Source organism: Coniosporium apollinis, assembly GCF_000281105.1.
Source record: "Coniosporium apollinis CBS 100218 chromosome Unknown supercont1.49, whole genome shotgun sequence".
NCBI classification, from domain to species: Eukaryota; Fungi; Ascomycota; class Dothideomycetes; genus Coniosporium; species Coniosporium apollinis.
The window spans coordinates 152,436-166,873 of NW_006913311.1; the positions used below are offsets into that span (position 1 = coordinate 152,436).

General features: G+C 58.9%; 4 protein-coding genes across 4 annotated transcripts; 3 read left to right on the forward strand and 1 right to left on the reverse strand.

The window, feature by feature from the left end:
• Positions 1-464: 464 nt before the first annotated feature.
• On the forward strand, positions 465-1,740 carry W97_08133 (target-rapamycin complex subunit LST8; the record flags this gene model as incomplete). The annotated part of the gene is made up of 4 exons (XM_007786002.1): positions 465-486; positions 540-561; positions 746-1,241; positions 1,303-1,740. 4 exons carry the CDS (start codon positions 465-467, stop codon positions 1,738-1,740), a joined length of 978 nt encoding a protein of 325 aa, XP_007784192.1.
• Positions 1,741-2,643: 903 nt separating this feature from the next.
• W97_08134 (uncharacterized protein) lies at positions 2,644-5,736 on the reverse strand (the record flags this gene model as incomplete). The annotated part of the gene is made up of 1 exon (XM_007786003.1): positions 2,644-5,736. One exon carries the CDS (start codon positions 5,734-5,736, stop codon positions 2,644-2,646), a length of 3,093 nt encoding a protein of 1,030 aa, XP_007784193.1.
• Positions 5,737-7,700: 1,964 nt separating this feature from the next.
• On the forward strand, positions 7,701-11,067 carry W97_08135 (uncharacterized protein; the record flags this gene model as incomplete). The annotated part of the gene is made up of 6 exons (XM_007786004.1): positions 7,701-7,781; positions 7,930-8,203; positions 8,256-8,619; positions 8,670-8,847; positions 8,905-10,789; positions 10,844-11,067. 6 exons carry the CDS (start codon positions 7,701-7,703, stop codon positions 11,065-11,067), a joined length of 3,006 nt encoding a protein of 1,001 aa, XP_007784194.1.
• A 968-nt stretch (positions 11,068-12,035) lies between these two features.
• On the forward strand, positions 12,036-14,076 carry W97_08136 (uncharacterized protein; the record flags this gene model as incomplete). The annotated part of the gene is made up of 4 exons (XM_007786005.1): positions 12,036-12,238; positions 12,365-12,661; positions 12,743-13,244; positions 13,387-14,076. The coding sequence occupies 4 exons, from the start codon at positions 12,036-12,038 to the stop codon at positions 14,074-14,076; spliced, it is 1,692 nt and encodes a 563-aa protein (XP_007784195.1).
• Between the last annotated feature and the right edge of the window lie 362 nt (positions 14,077-14,438).

The following is a 14,438-nucleotide window of genomic DNA, read 5'->3' on the forward strand; positions in this document are numbered from 1 at the left end:
GCAAGATCTCCTAGTGAAGCGGAGCCGCAAGCTGACGCCAGCAGTGGAAGGTTTGCCGAGCGGAGCTGGGCTGGCACGTCGATCATCGATAGACTAACTAGTCCACCAAGAACCTCACTCAGCAGACAACACTCCCTCAGTCGTCGACACCACAGACGAGGAGCTATGTGATGGAGATACCGTAGACAGACTAGCGGCTGTAGGAGAGATCCTTAGAGGACTAGTGGAAGCTCTACCTCCGTCTCCCAACCAGGCCTCTACCGAACCGCCCCACCCACCTCGTTCAGACCTCCCTCTCGACATCCCAGGATTCTCAGCAAGCTCTGATACGCTATCTGTCAGCGATATCCCGCTTCTCCGCCGAGATTCCTTTCGGTGGTCAGCTCCAGCAGGTCCAGTCGCTGGTCCTAGCACAAAACCCCACTCCTCGGATTAAACCTCGCACAGAGAAACGTAGAGCAAGCATGAGCGTCATTCTGTGTACTGGTAGGTTTTGGCCACGGAACAGTACTGGAGATCTGCTAAGGACCTGCATGTAGCGGGTTACGACCATACTATCCGGTAAGTAGGTCCCCTTGTTCGCCCTTTACGCAACGTCGCAAGCACTTCGTGATTACGCCGTTCTCAAGCTATATTGCGGCTTCGCAGCAGTTGCACGGGCATTGCGAGGATCCGGAGGACACGTGTGCGCTCGCTAGTGCTTGCGCAAGCTTCAACCTCTGAACACCCAACTAACAACCACCAGCTTCTGGGAAGCCCTCTCAGGCATCTGCTCACGCACCATCCCGCACCCCGACTCGCAAGTCAACCGGCTTTGCATCTCCCCCGACAAGCGCTTCCTCGCCGCCGCCGGGCACCACACCGTGAAACTCTACGACATCAAATCCACGAACCCGAACGCAGTCCTCACCTTCGATGGACACACGGCAAACATTACAGGCGTGGCCTTCCACTGCGACGGCAAATGGATGGTCACGAGCTCCGAGGACGGCACGGTCAAGATCTGGGACACGCGCAGCGGCGGCTTGCAAAGAAACTACACCCACGGCATGCCGGTCAATGACGTGGTTATCCACCCGAACCAGGGCGAGCTGATCAGCTGCGATCGCGGTGGGAACGTTAGGGTCTGGGATCTGGGCGAGAACAAATGCTCGCATCAGCTGATTCCTGAGGACGACATCTCGGTCGCCAGCGTTACTGTAGCCAGCGACGGAACGCTCCTGTGCGCGGGCAACAACGCTGTAAGAAGTGGCCCCATTCATCACAAAGACTAGGCGCATTGACTGACAACTCGATAATCAGGGCAACGTCTACGTCTGGCGCATGATCCAAAACCGCGACATCACCTCCCTCGTCCCCGTCTGCAAATTCGTGGCCCACAACACCTACATAACGCGCGTGCTCCTCTCCCCCGATGTGCGGCACCTCGCCACCTGCTCCGCCGACCACACCGCGCGGATCTGGTCCGTCGATCCCGCCGCACCGCACAACGCCAGCAGCGCCGAGCTGCTGCCCGCCGAGCGGGACCCTGCGGCGTTTCCGCTAGAGACGACACTCCATGGACACCAGAGGTGGGTGTGGGATTGCGCGTTTAGCGCGGATAGCGCGTATCTGGTCACGGCGTGCTCGGACCATTATGCGCGACTGTGGGAATTGAGCAGTAAGAGTATTATTAGGCAGTATAATGGGCATCATAGGGGGGCGGTGGCAGTGGCGTTGAACGATACTGCGTTGAACTGAGTCCGGTCAAGAGGCGGATGTACAGCTGATGAGGCCCCACGCCATCGCGTAGGGCGTGGAGAGTTTCGAAAAGGATACCCGACCGCTGATTCTGTCGTTCACGTCGTCTCGCGAAACGGAAATAACTAGTTATGTGCTATGCGTGGTGTTTGGCGCTGGGCTGATGCGCTAGACGGGATACGCTTTCACCCGAGACTTGCTTTGGATAGTGTCAGGAATGGCTCTGCTCTCGCACTCTTCGCTTTGCGTTTAGAGCATTGAATTCTTTCTTCTTCTCGCTCGCTTGTAAGCTTAGATGCGTCGTTCCAGCGCCTGCAGAGCACGTATTTAACAATTGCGTAATGTGTAATGTACGCCCATATCAGAGCGGGAAATGCGCGAGTGAGTTTGCAAAGCATCCATGTTGGCGGATACAAGCTTGGGCATCAGATCGATCTCACCACACGGATCACTTTGTGCGTAAGGCCTGGACGCAATACAGTCACGAGTCTACCTTGCTCGAGAGAGCTCTCCTTCGAACTACGCTATGCGTCGCCAACGGAGCCGACGAAGAAACAGGGTCGATGCCGATCCTCAACGCTCGAATACAGACCTACCCGCTCGAACGCTCAAAGCGAAAGCCGCTACGGGTAACAACGAATACACAATTCCCAGGAGAAGGGACCAAATCCTTCAAACATCCCAAGCGCACAACAAGTCTCTCCTGCCCGCAAGAAACTCGAGATCTAAACACCCAACCCATCAACGACCCAGAAACCCAGATAGCCAAGAAGAGCGGGGGCCGTCTTCTGCGTCGTCGGCCGTTCTCTCAGCACGCGGCTGCTCCTGCTGCTGTCGCTGCTGTGATTCTGCAAGGAACCGGTATCAGCCTCAGAGCCGAATGTACACACCAAGATAGAAGATCTATGAGAAGGCGCGCTCACCACCTGGAGGAGGAGAAGAATTCGGATCCTCCTTCGCCTCAACAAACTCCTCAAACGGCGTCGTCGCACCAGCGTCATCTTCCGCCCGCGCGTCTGGTGCTAATTCCGCGCCCTGTCCCTCCTCTCCATTGACGAGAGGCTGCCCCTCCGCTGTTGCAGGCGCCTCCTTGGTCCCACTCTCCGCACCCGCAGCACCCCCCTCCGCCCTCGCCGCCCTCGCCGCCATCCTCTCAAAGACCTCCTTCCTCGCCCTCTCATCCCGCACCTTCCTCAACCTCTCCGCTTCCTCGACCCCCCCCGTCTTCTTGAGTTTCCCCTCCTCGACAAAATCCCCAAGCTCCTTCTGGAACTCTCCGCCGCGGCGGCTCTCCAGCTCCCTCAGCCTGGCCCGCTCCGCCCTCTCGATCGCCTCGAGCCGGCCCTCGTGGTTCGGCTGCAGCGCCCTCACCTCGCCCAGCACGCCGTCTTTCGCCTGGCGCGGATCCACCGCCCGGTCGGCGGCTAGCGCGCTGGTGTTGCGGCCCGAGGCGCTGCGGAGGCTGCCCTGGCCTGCTGGTCCCGACGACGCGCCGCCGGGTCCGGAGGAGGTCGAGGCCGCGAGGTTCTGCTGCCGCGTCGCCTCCTCAACAAGCTTGAACGTCTCGCTCGCCTCCTCGAGATCCCGCTCCAGATCGGCCGCCAGCTCCTCCTGCATGGTCAGCACCTCCCGGTCGTCGCAGACCAGCTGCAGCTCCTGCTCCCAGATCTTGGTCCACACGGGCTTCTCCTTGCGCAGCAGCTCCTGCATGCGCTTCAGCTGCAACGTCGCGGTAGACAGGTCCTTCCCGACGCTCTCGAGCATCCGCGGCAGCGGACGCACGCCGCGGGTCACGACGTCCTTGCGCAGGTCCTCGACAAGGTCTTGCAGGTCGTCGACGCGGGAGACGATCTGTTCGGAGGTGTCCTGGAGGGACTTCTTGCCCTTCTCGACGTATGCGCGGCCGGCGGCGGGGGGTGGGGCGGAGGCAGCAGAGGCGGCGGAGGTCTTGACGGCTGCGGCTTTGGACCGGATGGTCGACATGGTGGCGTCGATGGACGAGGCGAAGGTGGTGTAGGTTTGGCGCATGACGGCCAGGTCGCGGCGGAGGGACTGGACTTCGGTGAGTTGGGCGGCTGTTGATTGGGGGAGGGCGGGGCCTGGTGTCCGCGGCGGTGCTGCGGCTGTGGGTGCGGTGGGCGGAGGCGGTGCGGGCGGTGCGGCGGCAATGCTGGCGATTTCTTTCGCTGCCTCTGCCTGCCTCTCGCCGACGCGCTGGAGCGCCGAGCCTTGCTCCTCGACCGCCGTTCTAATGCCCTCGACCACGCGCCTGAGTCCGCCGAGCCCGTCGTCTATGTGCCGTTTTACTTCGTCGAGCGGCTCTACGTTGAGGGCCAGCACGGAGCGGTCCTTGACGTCCCCTAGATCTTCGAGCTCGTACCGCGCACCGGAGACTGGGTCTTGGACGTAGATCTCGGGGAGGTCGACGCCGTTGTTGTGCGTATTCCAGGCGAACTTCTCGATGAAGGCGAGTTGCAGCCGTGCGATTGAGAGCTCATTGTAGCCGTCTGCCAGGACGAACTTCTTGATCTGGGACTTGTATTGCAGGAAGAGGGTTAGCTCTTTGCCGGGCTGGGGCGAGTCTTCAGGGATAAATTGCTGGGATTGGGGAGGGGATGGAGATGGCGTTTTGGCTGTTCGAGAGCCGTGGCGGGCTGGTAGTGCTGACGGACGTCGTTCCAAGGATGCGGTGTCTGGTTGTTCTTGGGGTTCGTTGGACGCGGTGTTATCATCGGGACCAGATATAGCCACGCCTATAGAAGGGTCGTCTTTCCTCGCAGGTTTCACGTGATCTTGACGAAGATCTAGCTTCTCCTCAGCGCTTTTCGCAATCGCACTGTCTCCAAGAGCAGGCTCTGACGGCGCCTTGATTGAAGGCGCCGGGCTGCTGCTCTCTTCTGATATCCGCTTAGGCACATTGTTGTTCCTCGTAGGAGACGACTCTGGTGCAAAGCGGTTGTACGATTTTTGCCGACTGTGCAGCAACGACTCCCGGATGCGGACCGCGTTCATCGACTCACGCGCGTCGCGCCCTCTGTTTGGGATTGGGGAGTTCTGCGCCGGTGGGATCACGGGCACTCCATTCGAGCCCCCGAGGTGTTTCTGAATCTGATATGCCGAAAACCTGCGAGATGCTCGCCGCTCAAGCAGACCTCCGCGCTGCAGCTGGGCCAGAGCATCCTGTTGCTTGGGAGGCGGAGGCGGCGGTGGGAAATCCGCATACGGAGGAGGGTCTGGAGGCTGGGGCTGCTCGACGGTCGGCTGTGAAGGCATTGTTTCGGCTAGCGGATATGGCGAGATTGTGGGTATGTTCTGCATGGTATTGCTTGACATGGAGGAGGTGTCAGACGCGTTCAGGGTCTCCCGGCTTGTAGAGGCGTTACGGTGGACTCGAGCGTTCGGCGGCGGACTTTCGTATTTGTTGGGCGAATGTCTGCCTGTCGCTGAAGAGGTGCGCGGCGGCAAGTCCGGCCCGTTCACCTCTGCGCTGCTCGATCGCTGTCCCGGCGGCCTTATGCTAGACTGTCGTAGCGGTCCATCCTCCGAGTCAGCGCCGTGATTGCTGCTAAGACTGCTCTGTCTCGGTATTGAGCCGTTGGAGCCCATGCCGTCCCTCCCTGTCCGCTGCCGCAGTCGCTGCTGTTTCCTTTTCAGACCATGCAGCAAGTTTATTATGATGTCTCGTATTCGGGGTAGAAAGCGGTCTAGGCTGGCTTGAGAGGCTTCCTGGCTGAGAGTCTCTTCTAAGATCCCCCTCAATAGATCCGGGACAGGGCCAAGATCTTGTGTGTCCACGCCAATGGCGTTGAAAGCCCTCGAGGCGATGTTGAACTCGTACCCCAGCCGGACATAGACGTCGGACACCTCGCCCTCAGTCGACTGACCGCGCGACCATAGTGTGAGTGTCTCGAGGAGTTGTTTCGTTGCGACTAGGAGGTGGGTGACGCTCTTCTCGATCTGGGAGAGTTGTTGTTGGGGCTGTGTGAAGGTATGCATGTTAGTGAAATGGCGGACGTCGGGAACGAGATGTTCAAGCTTCTCTTTCACTTGACTGTTCCCAAAACACGCAAGGAATAGGTACGCACGGTCTGATGGCGTCTGGATTGCGAAGAGCGCCCCGAAGCCGAGGAGGATCGCGCATCTGGCTCCTCGCCGGCCAGGGTCATGCTGGAGGCGTGGCTCGAGGGATAGAGAGTTGCGTCGGAGTCGGCGGAGGGTCCTCTTCTACTGCCCGAATGCTGCGGAGTGTTCTGCATGGTCGTGTTCAGTGGTGGAGGGGGGTCTGAGGGCGCGGTGGTTGTCCTTTGGGATGTGTTGTAATTATCCGCCAAGGGCTGAGATTGGTCCCTGAAGCTGGCCGGCAGCGCGCCAGTCTTGCCCGTGTGGCTCGAACACATGACAGCCAGGCCAGCTCCGCATGCCTGCACGTCGGCGCTTTCGAAACGTCAAGACGAAAACACTTGACAGCGGAGCACAGCAATGCACGCTTCAGGCCCGCCAGAGAGCAGGGCTGTCTAAGTGACAAGCCTCGCTCTCCGAGCAGCAGCAGCAGCATCATCAACGGCAAGAGTTCAGGCCGGCTACAACTGCAGCCATGGATGTCTTGCTCAGACACCAGCCACACGCGCTAACAAGTGCCACGCCGCAAGCTCCACACCTCAAGCGCGCCTGATTTAGTTTACCCGCCGCCCCCATGTTACGCTGGCCTGCCCGTTTTGGCTCCCACTGAGACCGAGTGAACCGTCGCATAAACGCTCCGGTCTTGCCTTAGTCTAGCATCGAGGTTGGAGTGCTGTGTCTCCATCGACTGCAGCGGGCGGCTCTGAGTGATTGTTGAAAGCGTACGGATACTTCAGGAAGAGCCGCCAAGTTGATGATGGGCTCCGGGGCGCTGATGCTGCAAGTCCGAGCATGCCCCGATTCAGGGCGTTCAAATCAATCGCACAAGCAGCGGTTCGACAAAACCCTCAGCTCCACCTGCCCCCCGCCCTGCAGCAGACTCACTCGGCCAAACCATCGCGTTGCAGCAGAGCAGGCCAAAGTCGCGCAGAAGTCTTCTATTCCCCTTTCTCGAAGCCACGGGTTTAGTGCACCGTCGAGCCGGCCAGCGATCTACCTTAGCGTCCGTTGTCTTGGCACCACCTCGACCGCCCAGGTGCCTCACGGCCACTTTTCAACCTCAGTCACAGCCTCAGGACGTCCACTCCTTTGGCCTCACAATCACTGCCCATCTTCTCCCCCCCTTCGCCTTGTGCCGCTCGCTTTCCCTTCCTCCTTGGGCACCTCGGCCTCAGAGAGAGCCAGCTTGCACTGAGTGCGCTTTCCGAGCGCCGAGCTCGTCCGCCGTCCGCCGTGAGGCCCCTTCACCAAATCACCCCGAATCTCGCGACCCAGCTCGCCGTCACACCATGTCCACCACGACGGCCACACCCTCCAATCTGAACACCCCTCCGACATCTGCGAATTCAAATACCCTAGCCGGAGGTCGAACGCAGCTCAAGATGAGCACAGGCGGGAGAGTGCTCGACGGAGCTCAGAGGTACGTTGATATTCCACTCTGGCCACAACTTTCTTCCTGCCTGTCTCTGCAATATGCACCGCATCTGCTTGCCGTTGCCCTATTAGAGCTGTGGGCGGATCGATTTGCTCTAGCCTGCTAGTCCTCTGCTTGGATAGCGTGGGTCGAGGTTGAGCATCCATAACACGCAATGTGCGATGACCTCTAATTGCATTCAATTGCACTGTCGCACACGCTGCTACCCATCACCTCTTTTGCTCTCGCAACATCAATCTCTTCGTGCAAGCTGAGGTCGGACAGCCGCTAATACGAGGACCGCAGAAAACCACAGCCGCAAAAGGCCTGGACACAGGGCAACAACTCCATCAATCAACGCCCATCGCCCTCTAACACAGCCAATGGCGTAGTCAATGCACCTAAAGCTGCGCCGCCTGCCAAAGTCATGGCATCGGCGAGCAAAGAATCCAACACACCCGAAAAGCATGCGAACGACAGACTGATGTTCCTCTTTGCGAACTTCACCGTAAGTCTGCTTACTTTAACTCACTATATCATTCGCCTGCTGTGCTTCAGGTTCACCCCATCGAGAACCCAATTGCGCGATCTATGAGCTGTAGTGGAGCTGTGCTTCACCAGGCTGGTAACCTTACTGACTCCCGTCCTCCACCCAGGGCCTTGCATCTACTGTCACAACTAGAAACGGCGAGCAGTTCAGCGGCATCTTCTCTGGTGTTACGACCGAGGCGTCCGAGTCGAGATATAAGCTGAAGATGGTGAAGCGCCTCCAACCACCAAACGATCAGCAGCCCAACGGTGCCAGCGAGAGTTACGATGAATACGTTGGCACGGGTGCAGACAACGAAATGGCATTCGAAATTCAGGACGTGGTTGACCTCGCTGTCTCTAATGTGATGACTGACAAAGCTCACGCCAAACCTCAGAACGGTAAGCTCAATTGCTATGAGGCTCGCATGTTCGTTTGCTCACTCTACTTCAGGCGCTTCATCCGGATTCAAGATCGACACGGATATCTCCGGAAATGTGGCATTTCGTGAGCGTGACCTGCAGCGATGGGAGCCGGCTCCAGACTCTTCAGCCGTGGGCCTTTCGCTCGATGAATCTGGCAATGCCGGTTGGGACCAGTTCGAGACAAACAAACGTCTCTTCGCTGTTGAGAGCAGCTATGATGAGAACCTATACACAACCACGATCGACCGTAGCAATCCGCTGTACAAGCAAAGGGCAGCACATGCAGAGAGGATTGCGCGTGAGATAGAAGGAAGCAGCGCGACGAACATCCATGTTGCGGAAGAACGTGGCAACTCACTAGTCGATGACAGTGGAGCAAACGAGGAAGAAAAGTGAGCGCAATCAATACCACGCCCTAATTTTGTGCTAACGGCGTCCACAGATACAGTGGAGTCCGTCGTGACTTCCCACCTCTGCCCTCTGGTCAATTCAACAAGTACACACCTCCAGCCAGACGAGCTCCTACCGGCCAGCCCACCGTTCCTGGTGCTCCAGTAGACCCTGCTATAATCTCCTCACAAATCGCGCGTCCGGCACCCATGTCGTCTGCTGCGGCTCAGGTCAACACTGATGCCCCAGCGAAGAAAGAACAGGCTGCGGCGACCCTTCAGGTTGAGGGCTCACAGGCGGCACCGGCCGCAATCAACGTTGTCGCCGCTACTCCTGAGATGCCTTCGAGTGCGGAGGTGCAGATGAGCCCTCCCGCTGCACCGGCTGCAGAATCCAACCAAAAGCCTGCAAGTTCTTCGAAGACTGTCAGTGCCAGTCTTGCACCTACGGCAGCAGTGCAGAAACCCAACATCCCTCAGAACCCGCCAACCACTGTTGAGAAGCAGGTATTGAACGCCTATAAAGAATTCGCGGCAAACGAGAAGTTGAAGGCAGCTAGCGCCCGCCAGCAGAGCGCTCGCCAGGATAAGAATGCGAAGATCAACGATCTCAAGAAGTTCTCGCTCACGTTCAAGCTGAACACGCCGGTGCCTCAAGATCTGGTGCCAATCCTGGCCAAGGACAAGACTAAGCAAGAGGAGATCATGGAGAGGTCCGTACGGCAGATGCAAGAGCTCAAGTCGACTCCTGTCAAATCTCCGGCAGCGGTCGTCGAGCAGAAGACTCCGCGGCCAGTCGCGGCAAAACACGAGAATGGTCAGAGTGCCCAGGTTCCGCAGACCGAGCGACAAAACGTGCAACGCACGCGACCCAGCCCAGGTGCCTTCCCGCCGCAGCGAGGCGAACGACCCCCTCAGGCGCCAAACTCTATGCACTCAACACCTAACAACAGGAACGTCCCTCTCGGTCATCGCCTGGCGGCAACTCACGATGCCCACAAGCGAGGACAAATGGCGCAGAATATTCCGCCGCCTATCCCCATACAGGATGTGCGCATGCCGTCTGGCGGGCCGTCAGCGCCCTCCAGCGGCCTCCAAACGCCAACCTCCAACGTATCAAGCCGATTCAACGTCAGGGCTATGGAGTTCAGGCCCAATCCTGCAGCGAACACGTTCATGCCTAACGTGAACCAAAGCTCAGGATCCAGCCCGAGGACCGAGATTGCCGCACGGCCGCAGCCTCGGAAAGCTACACAGCCCTTCTTTGACGGATCGAAGCCGAAGCCAGTGATCGGTGCAGAGAGACCCTCGATTGAAGATGCATTCAATCCTATCACGCGCATGATGCGGGAAGCTGAGAAGGACGGTAAGACCAAGGACTACGCGCATAACGGTGGTATCCCACCAGCGTATCGAACCCCACCAGTCTGGGAAGTCACTGGTCCGAACAAGGACAAGACATACAACGAGCTGTTCGAGAAGGCTGCGGCACCTGTTCAGCCAGTCTCGGTCCCGCACGCAGTCGTAGGCAATGCTCCCATGCCTCATGTACACCAGCTTCCTCCTCATCTCCAAGGTCCTCAGATGATGTCTCAACATCAGACCCCACACCAGACACCGCGCCACATGCACGCTGAACCGCACCACGTCCCCGCGGGCCCACACCACTTCGACGGCGGTCAGCGCATGCAGTTCTCGTCGTCCCAATCGTCCGTCCATCCTTCGCCGCGAGTCATGCAACCATTCATGGCTTACAGTGGCCAAGGCCCTCAGCCTATGCAAGTATTCCAGCAGCCCATGCAAGGCTACGCTGTAAGCCCACACATGCACCATCCAGGCGTACGTCAAGCAGGCCCGCCGCAGTTCGCTGGGCCCCAAGGGCCTGTTACTGGTGGTCCAGTCCTGGTTGCGAATCCCGCTGGAGGCCACTTCATGAACGTTCAGATGCAGCAACCTCCGCAGATGTATTCTCCGAATCCCGCACCAGCCTACTTGCACCATGGCGGACAGATGCAGGGGCCGCCGATGGTCAACGGCTATCCCAGCCCGAGACCGCCGGGCGCCCACATGATGAGCCCTCAAGGCTCGCAGCAGGGTCACCAGCCGCAGCAGATCTTCTACGTCCAGCAGGGACAGCCGCAGGGTATGCCCATGCATTACCCCGGTGGGCCGAGTAAGCTTCGCCCTTATTCATCTTGGGAGTACTCCCAACTGACCTCCTGCACAGTGACACCACAGCGGATGCCGTACGCGCAGCCCCACCAACAACATTACGGCACCAGCCCCCACATCCCGCACCACTTCCCTCACCAACCCCACCGCGGCACTCCGAGCGCCACGTACAGCCAGCCCATGATGCCGAGCTACTCGATGCAGTCCCTCCCACCGCAGGGTCTGCCGCCCACGGGCCCGGCGATGCCGTCTACCAACGGCGCGGACGAGGCCAAATGAAGCGGTGATAGCGGACACAATCGGATCAATCGCGGGATTGCGACTAAGTGACTACTGGGAGCTCCTGCACGGCTGGTCGCTGTATAGTGACTACAACGAAGATACTGACACTTTTGCCCACATACATTTGCTCTGCTTGCATAGCGCGGCTCGGGCTGGGGAAAGGGCACTGCGTGGCATGAGCGTCCACAATGGGTACGGCCTTGCTGATCGTGCTCAATACTGGGAAGCATAAACTTGCTGATCTTCTCAAGATCGAACTCGTCGCGCACTGCAGCCTGCTGCGGGACCACTGCATCACACTCCTGCTTGAATCGATGTACGTGGGAATCTCTGTGCATAGGCTTGTGCTGGGACGTGCCGGCGGCTCATGGTAGCTGCCATGGGTTCAGAATAGGATAGCTGCCGGGTCTGGGTAGATGAGAGCGGGTGCCTGGAGGATGATTGCTGCTTTCACGAGGGAAGGGTTCAAGGGGAAACGGACACCTTTGTAATTAGGGTATCATACAGACTGGTATCGAAATCGATTACTGGTAACGGGATGTCTCAATGCTGTTGCCAGCATAGAGACCGCTGCTCGTCTTCGGCGAGCGTTTTGATGTGAGCCCCAGTGTCCATTGACAGTCTTAGTCCTAAAATGCCCTACCTATGGAGCTTCCTGATACAAATGACCTCGCTCTTCCTTCCACCTCTTCTCGTTGAGGTCAACCTCCGTTGATCGTACCTGACGATCTCTACCGCATCCGCTGCAGGGCTGCATGATCAACGCAGGGATCAATCATTAGGCGATTATTCCCCGAACTGCCTCATTCCCACCCCCCAACCTCTCATCCAGCTAGCCGTCACGCGACCCTCCGGCACGAGGTATCTCCTCGACGTCTTTAAACCCACGCGCTTCCCCATGATCTCCTCTTTCAACCGCAGTCCTGGCTTCATTCCTAGAGTTGCAGGGTGAAGACGACGTCGAGATGCGTGAAATAAACGGGGACGCGGCGGGCCAGCCGTTGATGCAGGGTGACGAGGGACTACAGCATGCTCAGGAGTTTGAACATGACATCGACGAGCGCGACGATAGCGAAGTGCTCGAGGAGAGCGCGCTTCAGACGCCCACGCCCTTCATCTGGGCCCTCACGCTTGCGGCCGGGGTGTCTGGGCTGCTGTTTGGCTACGAGTACGCGCTGCTCTATCCCCCTTCCTCCTGCTTCCCTACACCAAGACCAAGCCCAAGCCCAAGCCCTCCTACGGATAGACAATCCGAGAACCAGACCTGTTCACTAGCTGACAACAGCAAGCGCAGCACCGGCGTCATCTCCTCGACCCTCGTCTCCATCAACGCCGACCTCTCGGCCCGGCCGCTCACAACCCTCGACAAGTCGCTCATCACGTCGTGCACCTCGCTCGCCGCGCTCGTCGCCTCGCCTCTCACCGGTGTCCTCGCGGACCACTTCGGCCGCAGGAGAGTCATCCTCGCTGCTGATGTGCTGTTCGTCGGCGGCGCGGCATGGCAGGCTCTTACCACGAGCGTGTGGGGCATGATTGGGGGAAGAAGCATTGTGGGGCTGGGGATCGGGGGGGCGAGTATGGTCGTGCCGTTGTATGTGCTCTTCAATTGCTGTTGCAACTTCTTCTCCCCCAAAATAAAACAAAGTCCCCCTAGCTAACCCAACCCCCTCAGATACATATCCGAATCCTCCCCTTCCCCGTTCCGTGGCCGTCTCGTAACCGTTTCCTCGCTCCTCATAACCGGCGGCCAGGTCGTGGCATATGTAATCGGCTACCTCTTCTCCTCCACGCCTGGTGGTTGGCGCTGGATGGTCGGGCTAGGCGCGTTGCCTGCGGTGCTGCAGATCGCCATGTTGGGCTTCATGCCGGAGAGTCCGCGGTGGTTGGTCAAAGCTGGGCGGGCGGATGAGGGGAGGAGGGTGCTGGGGAGGATCTACGGGGATGGGGATAGGGATGGGCGGATGGAGAGGCTGGTTGAGGGGGTTGTGAGGAGGGTTGAGAGAGAGATCTTGGAGGAGGAGGAGGAAGGGTGCAGCGAAGGGATGAAGAGGGGGTGGAGAGGCAAACTCGGGCACCTTGGGTACGGATTCAGGGAGCTGGTTGGTGTAGGGGCGAATTGGAGGGCATTGGTCATCGCGTGTATGTTGCAGGGGTTTCAGCAACTTTGCGGTTTTGTGAGCTTCCCCTTTTTTCCCTTCCTCTCTAACTTCCGCTGTCCTTTCCGCTCCAAAACCAATCCTCTTACACGCCCCGTCCTTCGCTTCCTCCATCCTTCCTAAGCCCATCTCCTCCGCCACTGCTAACTCAGGCACGTAGAACGCCCTGATGTACTTCTCCGCCACAATCTTCAGCCTCTGCGGCTTCGCCTCTCCGACCCTGACATCCCTCTCCATCGCAAGCACCAACTTCGCCTTCACCATCGCCGCCTTCCACGCCATCGACCGCGTCGGCCGCCGCAGGATCCTGCTGCTCAGTGTGCCGGTCATGGTGCTCGGCCTCTCGCTCTGCAGTCTCTCCTTCGGCTTCATCGACCTCGGGGCGCCTGCTGCGACGGCGAGTCCTGGAGAAGTAGCAGCAAGAGGAGGAGGAGCGTGGTCGATGGCACTCCTCGCCGCGCTGGTGCTCTACGTCGCGGCCTATGCGCTTGGCCTGGGCGTCGTGCCGTGGCAGCAATCCGAACTCTTCGCCTCCGTGCGCGTCAGGGCGCTCGGCTCTGCGCTCGCGACGGCGACCAACTGGGGCTCGAATTTCGTCGTCGGCCTGACGTTCTTGCCCTTGATGGAGATGTTGGGGCCGAGCGCGACGTTTGTCGTTTATGCCATAGTGTGCGTGGCGGGATGGGCGGCGGTGTGGGGCATCTATCCCGAAACGGCGGGCTTGGGGATTGAGGAGGTGGGCGGGCTGTTGAGAGAGGGGTGGGGGGTGCGGGAGAGTGTGAGGAGGTGGGAGGAGAGGAAGGGGGCGAGAAGGAGGGAAGTTAAGCGGGGGGAGGGCCGTGGTGGGTGAGGCGTTGGTACACAGAGGTCACGGTTGACTAGACCTCCGATGAGAAACCATACAGTGCGTCCTCGGCTTCATACTACGGCTTTCTTCTTGGGGGAGTTTGAGTGATGGATGCAATACTCCAAATGACGTCGTTGCGTGTCGAGCCTCCCGAGAGAGAGAGCCCGGTGCCGTCTTAACTTGCCGCTGCTTTCTCGACGTCGTACACGATATGACATGAAGCCTATAAACATTCCCCAAACCCGCTCTTTCCAAGAGTCCTCTCTCTAAGAAGCGAAAAATTAAGCCGTCTAAGATGTCTATATAAGAAACAATCATCACATTACTACACTACAGCACAACTCTAGTGATTCTTAGGAATGCCC